This window comes from Pelophylax lessonae, assembly GCF_965119305.1.
Source record: "Pelophylax lessonae genome assembly, chromosome: 5".
In the NCBI taxonomy this organism is placed as follows: Eukaryota; Metazoa; Chordata; class Amphibia; order Anura; family Ranidae; genus Pelophylax; species Pelophylax lessonae.
In genome coordinates, this window is record NC_138772.1 from 496,480,789 (window position 1) to 496,501,931 (window position 21,143).

Below are 21,143 nucleotides of genomic sequence, written 5' to 3' on the forward strand. Positions count from 1 at the left end.
CTGCCGGATTGCATACAAATTGAAAGTGTTTAGGTTTGACCTCATATTATATGGTTTTGGTAAGTCTGCAGACAAAAGTCTGCAGATAATCTGCACGTGTGTATGGGGCATTAGTGCTGCAAATCTACACTTGTCATTGCCAGCCCTGTATACAGCTGCTCGTATTCCTCTTAAATGTGTTCAGGTTCTCTATCAGCCATAAGGCTACGACAGCTTCACTGAGGGCACACTTCACCCGCCTATTACCCAACATCGCTTCCGCCCTGCCCACAGCGACGCAGCACGCATGGACGTCGGGACGTGGGTCAGCGTGCAGGCGACGTCGTACGTCACGTCCCGGCTTGTCCAGCTTCAGTCATTGGGCTGCAGTGAGATCGGTGATCCGAGTGTAAGGGAGAAGGTGAGGAGGGGGGATCGGTACCGGGGGGTGTCATGAACCGGAGGAGGAGGCGGCGGGACCGCTGACATAGCTGTACACACGGCTCTGCCTATTCCTCTCTCAGTGTTATACAGAGTCAATCCCTGAGTGCTTCTCATCACATTGTGTCCCCTGTCTGATGGGGCCATAGGACATCCGGTGTCACTGAGGGTATTAGATTGTAAGCTCCTAGGATCAGGACCCCCCTTTCCTCTTGTCTTCAGTTTTACTGCACTGCCCCCCTTTATGTTGTAAAGCCCTGGTACTATATATTATAATAATAATAATAATAATAATAATAAATCTGTGTATAGCTCAGCTTATGTCACCGATTAACCACTTATTGTTTACAAGTTTAAATCAGTATTTTTCTCTCAAAAAAGGACTTAACCCCCATCATTATATATATATATATATATATATATATATATATATATATATTTTTTATCTATTTATTTTTTTTTTCTTTTACCAGAGACCCTAGGGAATAAAATGGCAATCGTTGCATTTTTTTATGTCACACGGTATTTGTGCAGCAGTTTTTCTAACACAATTTTTTTGGGGGAAAAAAATACACTTTAATGAGTTAATATTAAACCAAAACACAATAGTTACCCCAAATTTTTTTTTTTGTAAAACATAAAAGATGTTACGCCTGAGTAAATAGATACGTAACATGTCACGCTTTAACCACTTCAGTACCGGGCACTTTCACCCCCTTCCTGCCCAGGCCAATTTTCTCACACTTTGAATGATAACTGCGCGGTCATACAACACTGCACCCGAATTACATTTTTATTATTTTTTTTTTCTTCCACACAAATAGAGCTTTCTTTTGGTGGTATATATTAAGAGTCGGTTCACACCGGGGCGACACGACTCCTTACTACTTCGGGGGCGACTTGTGCATTACCATGCACCACGACTTCGGAGCGACTTGCATGGACTTCACATAATGGAAGTCAATGCAGGTCGCTCCGAGGTCGCCCCCCGAAGTAGTACAGGACCCTTTTTCTAAGTCGGAGCGACTTGTGTCGCTCCTATTAGAATGGGTCCTGTAGCCGTCAATGGACCGCGAGGGAGCGCGACTTGTCAGGCTGACAAGTTGCCTGACAAGTCGCACTAGTGTGGACCGGCTCTTATTTACCACTGTTTTTTTTTTTTTGCTAAAAAAACGAAAAAAGACCAAAAATTTTGAAAAAAAAAAAAATGTTATACTTAGTTTCCATCAGAAAATTTTGTATATAAGTAATTTTTGTCCTTCACTGATGTGCACTGATTAGGTGGCACTGATGAGGAGGCACTAATATGCTGCACTGATGGGCAACTCCGATGAGCAGGCACTGAAAACAGCTCTGATTGGTGTCACTGATTGGCAGCACTGATGAGCAGGCACTAAAAGGTGGCACTGATTGGTGTCACTGATGAGCAGGCATTAAAAGGTGGCACTGATTGGTGTCACTGATGAGCAGGCATTAAAAGGTGGCACTGATTGGTGTCACTGATGGGCACAGACTGGCATCACTTGCTGGGCATTGTTGGGGCTGCACGAGACTCTGCCAGTGTGCGGCGAGGAGAGCAGATAAACGACATTTGCATGTGACCGGCAGTGATTGGACACAGCTGATCACATGGGTAAAGACCCACGTCACGCTCTTTACTGAGATCGGATACGCGAGAACTGTGACGCAGGGGTGATGTCATATGACATTGTCCCAGAATGAGAGGAGATCCCACCTGCCGTCATTTCCCTATACAGTGGGCGGGAGGGGGTTAAAATTGTGCATGCTCGTGGAATGGGAACAAACTACAGTACTTGAAACTCTCTATAGGCGAAATTTTAAACACTTTTACAGGTTACCTGTTTCATGTTACAGAGGAGGTCTAGCGCTAGAATTATTGCTCTTGCTCTAACGTTCGCGGAGATACCTCACATGTGTGATGCAAACACTGTTTACATATGCGTGCGCAACCTGCTTATGTGTGCGAGCACGGAGAGATGGGGGCACTTAAAATTTTTTTGATTTTTACACCGACCCTTTTCGTTTTTTTTTTTCCGATCACTTTTAGGCTCCTTTCACACGGTCCGCCTTCGCCGGCGGACTCTGTGCTGCTCAGCGGGGGATCAATCCGCCGATCCCCGCTGAGCAGGCGGGTGACAGCTCCGTCTCCGCTCTGTGTGCGAAGAGGGAGGTGTCAAATCCCCTCTGTTCTCTATGGGGGAATCGGATGAGAACGGACCGCCTGTCCATTCTCATCTGATCCCATCCGATCCACTGGACGGATGAAAAATAGGGTTTCCAATCTGTCCGGATTTCACAGACAGGATCGGAATCGGATAGCAGCGGGTGTCAGCGGATATGTCACCACTGACATCCGCTGCCCCATAGGGATGCACGGAGGATCCGATCAGATCCGCCTAAAAAACTGACAGGTGGATCTGATCGGATCGTTCTTGTGAAAGGGGCCTAATTCCTATTAGAAGAATTGTAAACAAAAAATAGAAATAAGGATGACAGGTCCTCTTTATGGCTAAATCTGGGGTCAAAAAGACCCCATATCTCTTCTTTACTTTTAAAGGCAAAAGACAAAAAAAAAAAAAACTTCCAGCCTGGTTCATAAGTGACGTCATGACTGTCCTTCAAGGCAATAGTCGATCAAAGCGGATCTATTCTTTAATCACCGGTGGCACCATTGGATCGTTTCTCGGATGAACCGGCGAAAACAGTAAGCCCGAGAAACACCGGGGGGATATGTCAGTCAGAGAGGCGGGCTGATGTTACTCTCTCTGACTCTGCCAATCTGAGCAGGCTTTGCATTCAATAATTGAATACATCGCTCACTGTGATTGGTCAGCGCGGTACACTGTATGTAGCCGAAGCTATGTTGCATACCATACCGGTACAGGATTCCCGCACAGCCAGCGCCTTTAGAGATTACATCTACCGGTAATACTTAGTGTACCTTTTAGATATGAGAGATTACATTTACAGTACTTACAGTACCTTGGAGATTATTAGGGCACAGATAACCAGCGCTTTGAGAGATTACATCTAATACTTCCTTACAGTACCTTGGAGATATGAAAGATCTGAGAAATCTGATGTTTTTCAATGGTGTTGCCTTGCTTCGGAAGGGGGTCGTCTTATACGCCGGAAAATACGGTATCCTTTAACCACTTAAGCCCCGGAGGATTTGGCTGCTAAACGACCAGAGGGTATTTTGCGATTCGGCACTGCGTCACTTTAATGGACAATTGCGCGGTCGTGCGACGCTGTACCTAAACGAATTTGGCGTCCTTTTTTTCCCACAAACAGAGCTTTCTTTTGGCGGTATTTGATCACCTGTGCGATTTTTTGATCACGCGCTATAAACAAAAAAAGAGCGTAAATTTTGCAAAAATAGCAATATTTTTCCCTTTTTTTTATATGAAATTCCCCCCAAAAAAAATGTAAAAATCAAAATTTTTTAATATTTTCAGCCAATTTGTTTTATGCTACCTATGTTTGGTAAAAAAAAAACGCAAAAAGCGTATTTTGATTGGTTTGCGCAAAAGTTATTGCGTTTACTAACAAAGGGAAAGATTTTTGTCATTTTTGTTGTTTTTTTTTTTAACGCGTAATGGCGGCGATCTGCGATTTTTTTTTTTTTTGTGGTACTGCGACATTGCGGCGGACAGATCGGACCCTTGACTGACATTTTTGACACTTTTGGGGTTACCAGTGACATTTCTACAGTAATCAGTGCTATACATATGCACTGTTACTGTAAAAATACACTGGTAGTGAAGGGGTTAACTTTATTTGAGAGGGAGGGGCTGTGTGTGTCCCTAGGGGCGTGATTCTAACTGTGATTGGCTGTGGCTTCAACTGTATGCAGAGTGATCAATGGATCTACATAGTAGATCCATGTGATCATCTCTCATACAGAGAGGAGAATGACAGGCAGCTTGTTTACACAAGCTGCCTGACTTTCTCCCTCTCCCCCGCCGATCGCAGAGTGGCCGGCGGCGATCGGGTCCGCCGGTCACACGCGCGGGGGGGGTCCGTGACCACGCGGGAGCGGGAGCGCGCCTCCGGCGGCGCGCGCTCGCTCCCTAAACCCTCACAGGCGAGCGACGTAGACCTACGTCACTTTGCCTGTGAGGGGCTGACCGCCGCCGTAGATAGTCGTGCGGCGGTCGGCAAGTGGTTAAAGTGCATGTAAACTGTAACAATAAATCTGGTATTTGCTCCCTTTGGTCTGTTAAAGTGGAAGTAAACTCCCATCTCTGCCTTTTACCTATAGATAAGCCTATAATGAGACTTACTTATAGGTAGTGTAAAAATCTCCTAAACGTGCCCCATTTAGTAGATAGTTACTTTATAAGCAGCCAGTAACATCACTGGCACATGTGCTCTGAAGGAACGGCCGCTCGTGCTGTTTCTTCAGAGACCTGTGCTGTAAACGGCGGCTCCTACGTGTGCAGGAGCGACATCATCGCGGTTCAGGCCAGTTGCAAAGCCAGAGTCTGCGAACCCGGAAACAAGATGGGTGAAAATGGGAGAGCTTTTTCTCAGAGCAGGAAGGGCTTTGTTTTAGGTAAGTTTAACATAATATGCCAGTATGCGATGCATACCAGCACTTTACCACAATACCATGCAGGTAGAGCGGCACAATCAACTGTTAAAAAAATTGCGATCTCGATTTAACCCTTTTCAAGATCTTAATCCGGCATTTCCACTATTCTTGTGTTCTAAGTGCAGAGCAGTTCCGTGCTTCCAACTGTCAAAAAAGAAAACAGCCGGCAAAGTTTATCACAACATTCTCAGCGCTGAGAGATGAAAAGAAACGTTTTTACATTGTTAGATTGGTCCATTTTGGAGCAATGTAAGTATGTATGTACCATGCCTGGCTGATGCCCCTGGAAGCTGGAAATCGCTGAGGTAGACACTGCTACTCCAGAGATCTCCAATGGCTTCTCGGCCCTGGGACATGGCCAGCTGGCGGCATTCTACACACAGGAGGTCATCCGCTTGGCACAGAGAATGCTTTCCACTTTCTTAATGAATGCAAGGCGTTCTCTGATTGGGCAAGGCTGAGTGGTGATGTCATGCTGTCCACCTGGAATTCATCTTTAAAGTTAATGTTTCTTGAGAGATACATGGTGCTTTAGGGCCAGTTCATACATGGTGATGCACCCTGCACTAAATTTTCATGTACTGTGGTGCATTGCTGCCCATTCATTTTGAATGCACTACCCCCAATACATGAAAGTGTGTGTGTTCTGGAACAGGGCATCGTAGTGTGTACAGGCCCTTTATTTACTGATGTCTTAGGCCCCTTTCACACATGCGGACCGTACAGATCCGCCTGTCAGTTTTTCAGGTGGATCTGAACGGATGCCCCATGCATCTCTATGGGGTAGCGGATGTCAGTGGAGACATGTCTGCTGACATCCAATTCTGTCCGTCAAATCCGGACGGATGGAAAACCTATTTTCCCTCCGTGTGGCGGATCGGATCGGATGAAAACAGACAAGCGGTCCATTCTCATCCGATTCCCCCATAGAGGACAGCAGGGATCTGACACCTCTGTCTCCGCACACAGAGCGGAGACTGAGCTGTCATCCGCCGGCTCATCGGGGATCGGCGTATCGATTGAGCAGAACAGCTCCGTTGACGGAACGGAGCTGTGTGAAAGGGGCCTTAGACCGCCACTTCGAGTTGCCTGGTTGTCATGCCGACCTTGCCAAGATGGATTCAAGTCAATTTAAATCACTAGTAGTAAGGCTCGATTTAAATCAACTCAGTTAAAATCATATTTTTTAAAGAGCAACTGTTATCTCTGGCCCACAGAATCGATGGCTTTTAAAGCAGTTGTATCCTAAAAAAAGAAAAAAAACCCTGCAGGACAAAGGCATAATGAGCTCATTATGAAATACTTACCTTAGAACGAAGCCCGGACACCGCTGAGGGAGCTGTCATGTTCCCTCGGCATCTCTTCCGGGTTCGGCAGCTCCGGCGCTGTGAGTGGCCTGAGCCGCGATGACATCACTCCCGCCAGACCTTCAGAGCGCATGCTCTGCTGGTTTCAGCGGCTGCATGCAGGGCGAATATCTCCTAAACCGTGCAGTTGGAATGCAGCACACTATGTGTTTTGAATACAAAACTACAAGCTATGTTTTTATGTATAGGTGCACTCTCAAACCAGTCTTAGTTGTGTACTTCTGTGCCATAAAGTGCAAATAAATATTATAATGTGTAGATCACCTATATGAGTATACAATACTAATACTTAAAGCGGAGTTTCGGCCTCAAAATCGAAAAAAATTGATTTTGGGCCATCCGTTTGCTGAGAGCCACCTGAAAAAGAAATGGATGCTTCCAATTTATTTATTTTTTTTTGGTCACTTACTTTAATATAGAAGAAAATATACTCCCCTTCCTTCCACTTCCTCCCTCTGTGGCCGCGGCCCGCGCTGTCACTTCCAGCTTGCAATGACTCGTCATCGCTCCCAGGAGTCAAAGCGCCTGCACCAGCCCCCCTCGTCAATTCCGGTGCAGGTGCGGCATTCCCTGCTAAACAGCTTCTGGGTATGCCTAGAAGCTGTGTAGGGATTCCGCGCCTGCACCGGAAGTGACGAGCGGGGCTGGTGCAGTGCATTGTGGGACTCCGACGTCGCCGAAGAGGACGTGCTGGCTTCAGCTGCCCACACCTGAGATGGCAGCGCTGGAGAAGAACTTTTCAATGTAAGTATTTCTTCCTGTAGGTAAGTGTGACCCGGGACAGTTCGGAGGCTATCCATTGTGGAATGTACTAGCCCTGACTATCTTGGGGGTATTTTTTTCAAAATTTGACCCCCAAGGCCGGAACTCCGCTTTAATGCATAAATACAAACAAAAAAAGTGCTAGTACAAAGTATAAAGCAAATGTCAATCTAGTTTTATCATCAATAAAATGGATAATACAGCAAAATAAATTAAAGTGGTTCTTTACTGCTTCTGAGCACCACAAACCAAAAACACCTTTAGTGCCGGTTCACACTTATGCGATGCGGGAAGGCTGCGAATTCGCAGCCTGTTCCCGCATCGCAAACGCACCCCTGGCAGTTCACACTGCCATATGCGATACGCTGGGGTGTCAATGTAATCTTAACGACACCCCCAGTTTGATCGCATATCGCAGTGCGATCTTGCAGTTCGCACAGGATCGGATCGCACAAGTGTGAACCTCTGTGCGATCCGATCCTGATGCGGCTGCAAAAAAGGGTCCTGTGCGCCTTTGCTGTGGGTGCGGTGCGAATTTAGCCATACAAAGTGTATGGCTAAACTCGCACCGCACAGCCGATCGCATGTAATGAAGGAGCAGTGCGCTCCGACATTAAATGCGAACGCCGCATCAGTGTGAACCGCCACTTATAAAGAAGATGTACAGCCAAATTCCTATGGATCACAGGAATGCAGTTAGTTTCCCACTCCTGTGACCTGTTTTCTGCAGAGAGCGGGCTGCAGGCCACCCTTTGCTGACGTCACAGATGTCGGTCCATGCACCGTGTCATCACAACAATGGAAGTCGGGATCCACCAGGTGCCTGGACTGACATCCGGCTCAGCCTCTCAGCGAGCCGCTGAGAACCTGAGAAGGCCGCTCCCCGCCCCTCCACAGCCCAGCGCTCCAATGAGTGAGGAGGGGGCAGAGCAGAGAGCGGTGACTGACAGTGAGCAGCTCTCTGCTCGGGGAGCTGTCAGAACCGAGCGATCGGCGGTATTCGATCAATCGGTTCTCAGTGTAGAGGCGCCGGAGGACAGATGAAGTATCAGACTGATGCAGCATCCACCTAGGTAAGGATAAATGGGGAAATAGAGGAAACCCCTTGCTTCTTTTTTAATTCATTTGTAATATTCAAAGCAAACTCCCCAATCCATCCATGTCTTTGTGCTTTATTTTTTGAGAAATCACTTTGAAAAACACCCCCTAGCATTTCTGGCCTTGGCCATCTCGAATCCTGGCGGGCGTAATGACGTCACCGGCTAGACCCCTGCCCAGCATTTTTCACGGTGAATGAGCATGGTCCGGGGGCGTGGATTGTTTTTGTGATAGCCAATCAGTTCTTTAACATTGGTGAAGCCTCTCACAATGTTGTGACTGATCACCATACAAAATACCAGAATTAGTGTTTTTTTTTTTGAACAGAGTGTTATACAGGATAAAAGCAACCTTGGATGTGTAACGTTTGGTCGGTGATGCAGACTTGGCCTCACAATGTATTGAGAGATGGATACACTCTGATTATACACGGATGTGGCCTAATGAAAATGTTGTGTTACAGAATGATTTGTGATGTTTATTTACTTTTTTGTATTTTGCAGACTAGAAAATGGCAAAAGTTTCTGACATGTTCGATGTGACCTGGGAAGGTAAGTTGTTGCTTGTACCAGTGAACCTACTGTAAAATGTTTCTACATTTTGTATAGTTTTGGGTGTTAGCCAAGAACTCCTGTCCAGTCTGTCTATACAAGCAAGCAAAAAATTGGGGGAGCAAGCCCTGAACATGTATATCTAAAGCTGGTGCAGCTATGGACCAAGTGACATGTATATTAAAAAAGAATAGCGCACACATGCAAAAGAAATGACTATCAAATATGGAGACAATCCATAAATAAAAATGGGGATTTAGTCCCACCATATGGCCATATCGTGCTCAAGCCCACCACTACTTCAAAGTACCCCATTATCAGTGGGTCCTACACTATCCATAAAAAAGGGGTAAATCCAACCTCTCTAACCCTTGGAGACAACACTCCTTGCTGGGATAGATGTGCTAATGCACTACAAGAGACTCTACTTGATAGTGGACACGATAGAGTACAGGTGTGTGTGGGGGGTGGGGTGCTCAACCTCAAAAGTCTGGTCAGACCGATAAATTGAAAGGTTAATGTGTTTCTCATCCAAACTGTTTGCACTAGGTATATGTGAAAAAAACAAACAAAAAACGGATTCATTTATGTCCGATTTATTGGTCATTACATAATGGCACAATCGTCTGCTCTCACGGCCGAGTGTCCGTTTTTGTTTTTCGTATAGTGTATGGCCAGCATAAGGTAAGTCTTACTTTGGGGTCTACTGTTTCAGTGACAATTGTTAGGGGAGTAAAGTTCCATCTTTACGTTTTACCTATAGGTAAGTCTAAATTAAGGTTTACCTAAAGGTAGTGTACATATCTCCTAAACATGCACCGTTTAGCAGATATTTACTGTCCTATCAGTCAGTTACGTCACTGGCGCATGCGCTCTGAAGGAACAGCTACCCGTACCGTTTTTTTCAGAGCAGTGTGCTGTAACTGGCGGCTCCCGCGCGTGTGCAGTCACAGACCTGGAGCCGTGAACAGGGAAGGAAGAATGGGTATCGATGAACGCTGTCTCCAGTGAGGACATCTCATTCCTGGAAGGCTTTGTTTTCAGGTTAGTTTCACATAATGCGAATCATACTAGAACATTATGCCTTTGCCTTCCAGGTAAGGCAAAAAAAAGTTCAGCGGGTTACAACCGCTTGAACCTGGCCGTAGATGACTCATTTTTTGGCTTCCCCTATCCACACATGCAAGGTGGATGGAGGAATCCATCCTGCTCTATGCCATTGTATTCTGACAAGTGGGATTCATCTGCTGCTAGAATACATTGATCAGTGGCTGCAGTCGCTGACATTTTAAAAGTTTTCCAACATTCCCATTTGACAGAAGATCAACTTCTGCCGAGTAGGAACAGCCATACATGGATCAAATTTAGTTCTGAAGCAGCTGAATTTCAGTCCATCTGGGGCCAGCTTTAACCACCTCAATAGTGGGCACTTTCACCCCCTTCCTTCTCAGACCAATTTTCAGCTTTTAGTGCTCTCACACTTTGAATGACAATTACTCAGTCATGCTACACTGTACTCATATGAAATTTTAATCAATTTGTTCACACAAATAGAACTTTCTTTTGGTGTTTTTTTTTTTTCACGAGTTTTTTATTTTTTGCGGTATAATCAAAAAAGAGTGAAAATTTTGAAAGAAAAAAAACAATATTTTTTCATTTGTTTTAAAAGAAATCCAATAAAATCAAATTTTGGCATAAATTTAGACCAGAATGTATTCTGCTACATTAATAAACATAAACAAGTCGCGCTAGAATAAATGTAGTAAATGAGAGGAACCAATAATAAAATTATAGTCCAAAAAAAAAAAGATTAATAAATCGTTGTGCAGATAAATAATTGCAAACAGGGATCCACATCTGTAGAATATTCTACCTTACCTGAAGTAGGTGAATAAGTAACATGTATCTCAGTCCTCTTTGCATAGGATGTAGATGTAAGGAATCGGGGAGTCCAGTCTCGGTGTAAACAGTTTGGTAATGGCGTCAGAAATCACTCAGATGAAGGTAAATAGCATGAAATAAAAAAGGGGACGCCATAGCATAAAACCCCAAATAAATTGTTTGGAAAAATTGATCATGCTCCAAATTAGAAAAAAATTATATAAAAAAATATATAAATAAAAATGGAAGAATATATGTGTGTGTGTATGTAATATAAATATATATATATATATATATATATATATATATATATATATATAGCTTCAAAAACACCAAAAGTGAATGTGATAAATTTAATAAATAATTTAAGTGAATAAATATAGCACCACAGTGATTGAGTATAGAGCTAAATAAATACTTCTTACCAGAAGTAAGAAAAAGTGTGCATATAAAGACCTCGGGTAAGTGAATGAAAAGAGGGTGCACAGTAGATGGAGAAAAAAGGAAAAGGGAACTCACCCCAATCACACCACACCCAGTAAAAAAGCTCCTTACCAGAACCCAGTAAGGAGATTGCTTGGGATAAAGGCAAATATGTTGATAGATGTATCAAAGAGACCCAACAGTCATGAAGACTCTCCACAGATATGGCATGTAAAGGTCAATGATCTCCGCATTCATGTATAAAGAAGGGAAAACGCCATAGCATAAAACCAAACGTAAATTTATTAAAACTAAGAGTTACACTCACATGTATGAAGACCAAAAATGCGCCTATAACGATAAAAGAGCTGGAGCCGCTGGCCTGACTGCTTACCAACAAACGGTCAAGAGGGAAAAGAACCCCTCAAGTGAGGGGATAGTTCCAAACACATCCAACCCAGGTGCAGGCACGGATCCGCAGTCCTGATAGCAGCAAATGGAAGAGCACAAAAAGCCGCACAACCGGTTGAAGATGCAAAAAGTTAAAATCCAAATTTATTTTGCAGGCAAAAAGATAAAATCATCCAAGATGAAACCAAAACAGTCGGAGACATGGGGGGGGAAAAGGGGAGCACGGCGGTTGACGCGTTTCACGGAGTCTTCCGCTTAGTCGTAACCATGCTGTACAATACAAGACACTGCTATATATAGAGGAAAAGGCATTTCAAATAACATGTACCTCCCAGAATGTGCTTGATTGAGCCCACACAGCTGCAGATACTAAATCCCAATTAAGGGCACACAAACAGCCCAGCAGGAATTGTATGTTTGCTTTTGCTTCACCTTTTGTCCAAAAAACGCATAGCAAAAAAGTTCTATAAATGCATATGCGAAAAAGCTTTCAATAAAACTAAGGAAAAAACAGTAGTGATAATATAAAAAGACAGCTGGTAGAAGCCAAAAAACTAACAAAAACAAAGTAAAGGGAGAAAAGAAAAAAGAAAAAACGAAGGGAAAAAAACGAAGGGGGAAAAAAAAAAAAAAAAAAAAAGGGCGGAAAAAAGAAAAAAACAAGAAAAAGAAAAAAGAAAGACAAAGAAAAAGAAAACAGTAAAACGGAAGCATATAGATGTGTTCATAGGAAATGGTGTATAATATAGTCATGAAGAGCATATATGTGTAAATATATAAGTGGTACACATAAAATATAATGAATGTGTAACCACAAACACATACATCACGTCCATATAGCATATGAAACAAATAGATAAATGGGGGGGGGGGGGGAAATTGTAAACATATGTAATAGGTATGAGCACAACCCCCAAAAACGTATAACCCCATCCATTGAGTGGTATATCGGGGCAACTGTGTTCACATACATAGGGCAATCCACCCAATCGAAAGAATATAAAAATAACCAATGAGATATGTAAGAACACTAAACATTACCATAAAAATAATAATAAATACATAAATGTATAAACATAGAAGTCCTGTGTGTCTTTATCAGCATAATGGTATTATTATCCCCTATAAAGATATAAAAATAGGGACATTTAAATGGATATATACCCAAAACATTGGTAACGTCTCAGGCATATCCCACATCGATCTAACACAAAAAAAAAAAAAATATATACAGTATATATATATATATATATATATATACTTACGTGTACATGTCGACTTACATCATACTGAACACAGAGTATAGCATGCACATGTGTGAACCACCGTGCATATAGCACAATCAATATCCATAAAGGAATCAGCCACACATTGCATAAATATATAGCCATGGAGGCAAGCCGAACGGAACAACATGCATATATATCGAAGAACACATGCATTCCAAAAAAAAAAAAAAAGATGCAGAGACCGAAATGGGACAAAAGGGAAGGAGAAATGAGAAAAAAAAAAAAAAGAGAGAAGAAGAAACAAAGAAACACTAAGACATAGAATGGTCAATCAAAGAAACATGTACCATGTATGCGTATGGGATACAGGTAGCCCTCTCTGTATGTATAGTTAAATGTATGTACCCACGAATAGATACATGAATCATTACTGGGAATAAAAGTGAGTAACATCCCATTCAAAGTTTAAACCGCCAGGTAAGCGGGTCTGGAGTTTATGAATCCAGAAAACCTCCCGCTTACACAGAAGGCGGAACACATCGCCCCCTCTTACAGGAGCAACCACACGTTCGATCACTTGGACCGATATCAAAGACAGATCACCGTCATGTTCTGAATTAAAATGTCGGGCCACATTCGTGGATTTCCTCAATCTGACATCACTAAGGTGTTCCCTAAATCTGTCTTTAAGTTTTCGTGTGGTGCGACCCACATATTGTACAAAACATTCTCTGCAAGTAATGAGATAAATAAGGTATGTAGTGTTACAATTAAAAAACCTGTTGATTTTGTATGTTTTGTTCTCAATAGAGGATTGAAAGTTAACACCCCCTAGAATATGGGGACATGTAATGCAGTCCTTAGCCCCACATCGGAAATTACCTTTCAGATGCAACCATGTTTCTGATGTATTTTTAATTGTAGTGCTAAACAGACTTGGGGATAACTGGTTTCCCAGTGTTTTGGCCCTCTTGGCGACAATATTCACTCCTCCCTCTAAGATCCTGGCACAGTCCTTATCACCATACAGAATGGGAATATGTTTATTGATAATTTGTTTGATCCTGTTAAATTCCAAACTGTATGGGATGGTGAGTTTAATGGAGCCATTATTGCCAGAAGTCTTAGATTCATTGAAATGTCTCTTTGGTGTAAGAAGGCTTTTCCTATCCCTATTAAGGGCAATAGAGTATGCCCATTTTGGATAACCCCTAGCCAAAAAGCGTCTATACAAAAGTGCTGACTCTTTATTGAAAACGTCCAAGTCACTGCATATCCTTCTGATACGAAGGAATTGACCTACCGGTATACCCTTTCGAGTATGAAATGGGTGACTGGAGTCAGCATGTAACAAATTGTTACCAGCTGAGGGTTTCCTATATAGGCTAGTGACCACCTGATATTGTCGCCAAGAGGGCCAAAACACTGGGAAACCAGTTATCCCCAAGTCTGTTTAGCACTACAATTAAAAATACATCAGAAACATGGTTGCATCTGAAAGGTAATTTCCGATGTGGGGCTAAGGACTGCATTACATGTCCCCATATTCTAGGGGGTGTTAACTTTCAATCCTCTATTGAGAACAAAACATACAAAATCAACAGGTTTTTTAATTGTAACACTACATACCTTATTTATCTCATTACTTGCAGAGAATGTTTTGTACAATATGTGGGTCGCACCACACGAAAACTTAAAGACAGATTTAGGGAACACCTTAGTGATGTCAGATTGAGGAAATCCACGAATGTGGCCCGACATTTTAATTCAGAACATGACGGTGATCTGTCTTTGATATCGGTCCAAGTGATCGAACGTGTGGTTGCTCCTGTAAGAGGGGGCGATGTGTTCCGCCTTCTGTGTAAGCGGGAGGTTTTCTGGATTCATAAACTCCAGACCCGCTTACCTGGCGGTTTAAACTTTGAATGGGACGTTACTCACTTTTATTCCCAGTAATGATTCATGTATCTATTTGTGGGTACATACATTTAACTATACATACAGAGAGGGCTACCTGTATCCCATACGCATACATGGTACATGTTTCTTTGATTGACCATTCTATGTCTTAGTGTTTCTTTGTTTCTTCTTCTCTCTTTTTTTTTTTTTTCTCATTTCTCCTTCCCTTTTGTCCCATTTCGGTCTCTGCATCCTTTTTTTTTTTTTTTTGGAATGCATGTGTTCTTCGATATATATGCATGTTGTTCCGTTCGGCTTGCCTCCATGGCTATATATTTATGCAATGTGTGGCTGATTCCTTTATGGATATCGATTGTGCTATATGCACGGTGGTTCACACATGTGCATGCTATACTCTGTGTTCAGTATGATCTAAGTCGACATGTACACGTAAGCATATATATATATATATATATATATATATATATATATATATATATATATATATATATATATATATATATATATATATATATATATATATATATATATATATATATATTTGTTAGATCGATGTGGGATATGCCTGAGACGTTACCAATGTTTTGGGTATATATCCATTTAAATGTCCCTATTTTTAGATCCTTTATAGGGGATAATAATACCATTATGCTGATAAAGACACACAGGACTTCTATGTTTATGCATTTATGTATTTATTATTATTTTTATGGTAATGTTTAGTGTTCTTGCATATCTCATTGGTTATTTTTATATTCTTTCGATTGGGTGGATTGCCCTATGTATGTGAACACAGTTGCAGATATACCACTCAATGGATGGGGTTATACGTTTTTGGGGGTTGTGTTCATACCTATTACATATGTGTACAATTCCCCCCCCCCCCATTTATCTATTTGTTTCATATGCTATATGGACGTGATGTATGTGTTTGTGGTTACACATTTATTATATTTTATGTGTACCACTTGTATATTTACACATATATGCTCTTCATGACTATATTATACACCATTTCCTATGAACACATCTATATGCTTCCGTTTTACTGTTTTCTTTTTCTTTGTCTTTCTTTTTTCTTTTTCTTGTTTTTTTCTTTTTTCCGCCCTTTTTTTTTTTTTTTTTTTATTCCCTTCGTTTTTTTTCCCTTCGTTTTTTTTCTCTTTTCTTTTCTCCCTTTACTTTGTTTTTGTTCGTTTTTTGGCTTCTACCAGCTGTCTTTTTATATTATCACTACTGTTTTTTCCTTATTTTTATTGAAAGCTTTTTCGCATATGCATTTATAGAACTTTTTTGCTATGCGTTTTTGGACAAAAGGTGAAGCAAAAACAAACATACAATTCCTGCTGGGCTGTTTGTGTGCCCTTAATTGGGATTTAGTATCTGCAGCTGTGTGGGCTCAATCAAGCACATTCTGGGAGGTACATGTTATTTGAAATGCCTTTTCCTCTATATATAGCAGTGTCTTGTATTGTACAGCATGGTTACGACTAAGCGGAAGACTCTGTGAAACGCGTCAACCGCCGTGCTCCCCTTTTCCCCCCCCATGTCTCCGACTGTTTTGGTTTCATCTTGGATGATTTTATCTTTTTGCCTGCAAAATAAATTTGGATTTTAACTTTTTGCATCTTCAACCGGTTGTGCGGCTTTTTGTGCTCTTCCACTGGCTGCTTACCACCCGCACTTCCTGGTTGCAAAGGATGACGTCAGCACGCCGTGACCCGACGCGTTTTGTCAGAGATGACGTTATCTTTATCTTGATCTTCCATTTTTATAAATTTTTATATATTTTTTATATAAATTTTTTCTAATGTGGAGCACGATCAATTTTTCCCAACAATTTATTTGGAGTTTTATGCTAAAGCGTCCCCTTTTTTCTTTCATACTATTTACCCTTATGGCCGATTTATCTTCATCTGAGTGATTTCTGACGCCATTACCAAACTGTTTACACCGAGACTGGACTCCCTGATTCCTTACATCTACATGACTAAATGTCATTTTCTGTGTGTTACTTAGTTCTTCTGCTATCTGCATAGTCCCTTCTGACAAGTTTTCCTGACACCAAGGTGATGGGGAGGGATCTCCAGCACACAGCCTGTTATTGACAGCCTCAGCTCTGTTCTGCAAGTTGTGTAAAGGGCCTGTCCCCTCCCTCCAATCCGCTTTCAGAGCTCTTCTCATTGAGCTCTGCAGTGTGTAATTTCAGCTCTCTGCCACCTGTTTTCTGACAGCACTGACAAGCTTTATAAATTTTGGACTTTGAACAGATTAAGAGACTACTGCAGATAAACGGGTACTACTTCTATAGATTTTGTTTCATCTCTGCGTGCCACCTGAGACCAGTCACCTAACTGGGTATATTTAAGGGTTTACAACCACTTTAAGCTTGGTTTTTAGAGTTTTCAGATTTAAAATGAGCTTAGGTTTCAGAAAGTGAATTTTTTTTTGAGTATTATAGTGTATAACCAATGTGATGAAGTAATTTGTGCTGAAATTTACAAAAAGAACCTAGGCACTTCAGAATCTGCTAAATGGACCAGACATTTTAGAAACCACAAACAGACCATGGGCATACCTCGGTAAATTAAAGCTGAACTCAAGCAGTGTAAACACCTTCATTTGACCCTGAAATCAGCCTCCTGCAGTCCTAGCAGAGCTCAGAAAGAGAGTCTGCCGAAGGAAGCGGGTGTAATGCAGTGCAAGAAGCATGTTGATAGGAGAGATCAGAGTGACAGAAATGAGCTCATCAGTATGCTGCTTCTTCTTTCACTGTCCAGTCAAAGAAGGGGCGGAGACCCTAAAGTGAAATTGCTGCAGAGAAAGATCGGCTCCCTTCCCCTGCCTTTTAGAACTGTGCAGCAGATTCTCAGGACATGCTCTACTACCTCTAAGGTGAGTACATGTGCAAGTACATACCCAGAGTGCCCGTACTGTCCACATGTTGCTTCTGTCTACAGAATGAGCTTTTCCCTAATCCTTTTCTGTGACGACAACCTGAAAAATGATTGGTTCCTTCGTTTACAGGTAAAACACAAGCAAAACGCCTCGCCAATTTTCCCAGTGTAGATTGTTTCCAATATTTGTTGTTTATCCTGCATGAATGGCTTTTGGGTCAGCAGTCTCCTTAATTCAGATCCATCTGTTTTGTCATGCCTTGGTCTTCTGCCTGGATCAGACAGATGTTCCTTTTTTTTTTTTTCTTTCCTGGATCTTGACCACCAGACAGTTGTAGGGGGTGAACTTCTGAAGAACTTGCTGGTAAGCCCTGTCCTCCTCCTCCTTTGGGGGTTTTGAGACGGTGGCTATTGAGCCAGGATAATTAGCACAACATTTGTTGTTTATTTATTACAGGTCCTTATATAGCGCCTTCAATTTCTTCTGCACTTTATGTATATACATTGTACACTCATATCAGTCACTGCCCTCAAGGAGCTTACAATATAACATCCCTAACTCAAATTCATACATACACATACTAGGGCCAATTCAGACAGGAGCCAATTAACCTACCAAGCATGTCTTTGGAGTGTGAGAGGAAATGGAGTACCCGGAGGAAACCCACGCAGGCACAGGGAGACCACGCAATCTCCATGCAGGTAGTGCCGTGGTGGCAGACGTGCTGCCTCAATGGCCTTTGGGTCAGTGGTCTTGCTCCTAATCTAGAGCCACCTGTTTTGTCATGTCTGTCTTCTGCCTGCATCATAGGGTCCTCCCTTTTTTCTTTCCAGGCTCCTAATCACCAGGTGGTTGTAGGGGGGTTGACTCCTGAAGAACTGGCTGATAAACCGTGTCCTCCTTCCCCTTTGGGGGGAGGGAGGGGGAGGCTTTGAGAGCCTGTGTTTCAGGGCGTCTGGGACCATGCAAAGTCTTGAGGCTTGCTGCTTAATAGGCCGTGCCTCTAAAGCAGTGGTCCTCAACTCCGGTCCTCAGGGCCCACTAACAGGCCAGATTTTAAGTATTACCTTGGTGGGGAGATGCAGACTAGAGTACTGCAATCACTGAGCAGCAAATTATATCACCTGGGATGTATTTCAGTTATCTTGCAAATCTGGCCTGTTAGTGGGCCCTGTAGGCCAGGGTTGAGGACCACTGCTCTAAAGCCTCACTTTCAGGTCACTTCTGGTGTTTTCGATTGCGCCAGTACTGGGATGGTAATGGAGGTTTACCATTACCATCCTGAATGGAGAGACAGGACCGCAAGCGTTGTTGACCACTAAGGTCAAGTCCACATGTTGCTTCTGTGTACAAAATGAGCTTTTTTGCATTGTGTGCAGTTTAGAATTAGATAAAAGTCACTTCCAGTGCTTGGAGATTTTCAACAGTTGGATAGACTACGGTGCAACAAATCCAAATGCCTGGCAGATGCAGCCCTCCTTGGATAGGGGAATCCAATGTAAAACTACAAAAGAACAAACAGAAAGACGCAAGCTCCTAGTGCATTGCCAAAAATGTATTTGAGAGAGAAAAGCTGGTAAAGATGGATACTCCCAAAAGTACAACTTGTAAAAGCCAATAAACCACAAGATGCCATACAGTGCAGAATGAGCGCACTCCTATAATACCCTGCTATACTGGCATTCTGATGCGTTTCGGTGGTACACCCCCTTCCTAAGAGCTAAGTGGGGTGGTAAGGGGGTGCGTCACCGAAACGCATCAGCATGCCATCATAGGGTGTTATAGGAGTGCGCACCTTCTGCACTGTATGGCATCTTGTGGTTTACTGGCTTTTACAAGTTGTACTTTTGTGAGTATTCATCTTTACCAACTTTTCTCTCTCACATACATACATTTTTGGTAATGCCCACAGGTGTCAAACACAAGGCCCGCAGGCCAAATGTGGCCCCCCAGGCCATTTCATGTGGCCCTAGCACCTCTCCTGCAGCTGCTGCTCCCCCCTTGTCTCTGCCCTCACCTTGTCTCTGTAGTCGGCAGCAGAGAGGACACAACTCCTTTGCAAGATCCTGCACTCCTCTGTGCAGCTGCATAAAGGCTCGTCTTTGACCACCCCCTCCCTTCTTAGCAATCCGCAGCAGAGAGAAGGGCAGAACTCCTCCTACAGATCCTGCACCCCTCTGTGCAGTCGTAACACCACCTTGCCTTTGCCTCCCCTTATCTCAGCCTTCAGCTGACTCCAGCCCTCCTCTGGTTCACCAGACCCTGCACTTCTTCGCAGATCCACCCACATCTTCTTCCTGGCAGCAGCACAAGGTAAGGGGTGCATTGTAATGTAAGGAAGGGTGGGTGACTCGACTTCTGATGGTGAGGGGGTTCTTGACATCTCATGAAGGGTGTAAGGGGGCGTGGGGTGCTCTGGACATCTAATCCTACAGATATAACCGGCCCTTTGAGGGCAACCATAATGCTGATGTGGCCCGCAATGAAATGGAGTTTGACACCCCTGCCCTAGGTGCTTGAGCCTTCCTGTTTGTTCTTAGTTTAGGGTTCTGTATGGAGAGCAGTGCTTTCTTTGTGCACTTTGTAAGATCTGCTTGTTTAGTATCTGTCTTATGGCAGAGTGTCAGCATGCAGTCTAGTAACAGGTGATCTATATTAGCATTCGCTGTAAACATCGCAACTAATAAAGTCTTTAAAGAAAAAAAAATGGGGTCTGTATTTGAAAGGCCCACAGAAAAAAGATATATTTTCCACAAAAGAGATGGAATATTCCCGACCAGATAAAACAAGAAGAGAGCCAGGTTAAATAAGTGATCTGAAACGGCAGCATCCAAAAGGAAGTCTGGGAGCACTAAATTTTCTATGTGGAACATCATTTTTTTTTTTTTTTTTCCTCCGGTATTTCCGATTGAAAGAAAATACAGTTTTAGCAAAGCTTTTAATGCCGTCCTAAGTACTGGCTGCAATTAGACGTGTTTTTCTTGACCTAAGTGCTGTTTTACAGTTAATTTGAGAAACTCATCTACTCTTAAAATTAAAATTGTAGGGAATTGATAACCACAGTTTGCCGTACAGTCTGTCTGTTTTGCTATGAGAAATAAAAGTAGTGTAGTAAGCCCATAATCCACTCCTACACACCACTTCACGCATTGCATTTGGTTGCATAGGTCACATCAGGTAACGCGTAGAAAGCACAATGCTTTGATATATACAGATCATGGCTAAATCAGCTTATCACATACCATTCCATGGCCCACTGACGATCTGCAGGCTGATTGCTGCTGGTCTTCGGTCAATTTTAAATAATTTGTAGTATTAAAGGGATTCCAAAGGCAATTTTTATTTTTTTTATTTTATCTACTTTAAGACCGGAAGGGTTTGCCCCCTTATTGACCAGGCCCTATTTTGCGATTCGACTGTGTTACTTTACTTTTAGCGGTCGTGCAACGCTTTACTCAAATAAAATTGATGTCCTTTTTTTTTCTCCCACAAAGAGCTTTCTTCTGGTGGTATTTTGATCACCTCTGCGATTTTTATTTTTTGCGGTATAAACAAAAAGAGAGCG

The 21,143-nt window shown here is 42.6% G+C and overlaps 1 protein-coding gene across 1 annotated transcript in view; it reads left to right on the forward strand.

The window, feature by feature from the left end:
• Positions 1-290: 290 nt before the first annotated feature.
• Positions 291-21,143, forward strand: part of EMC2 (ER membrane protein complex subunit 2) — a 201,185-nt gene continuing 180,332 nt past the window's right edge. The window contains exons 1-2 of the mRNA XM_082259776.1: positions 291-400; positions 8,769-8,816. Of these exons, the coding sequence (XP_082115902.1) occupies positions 8,777-8,816 (40 nt within the window). The 5' untranslated portion in view covers positions 291-400; positions 8,769-8,776. The remainder of the gene's footprint in view (positions 401-8,768; positions 8,817-21,143) is intronic.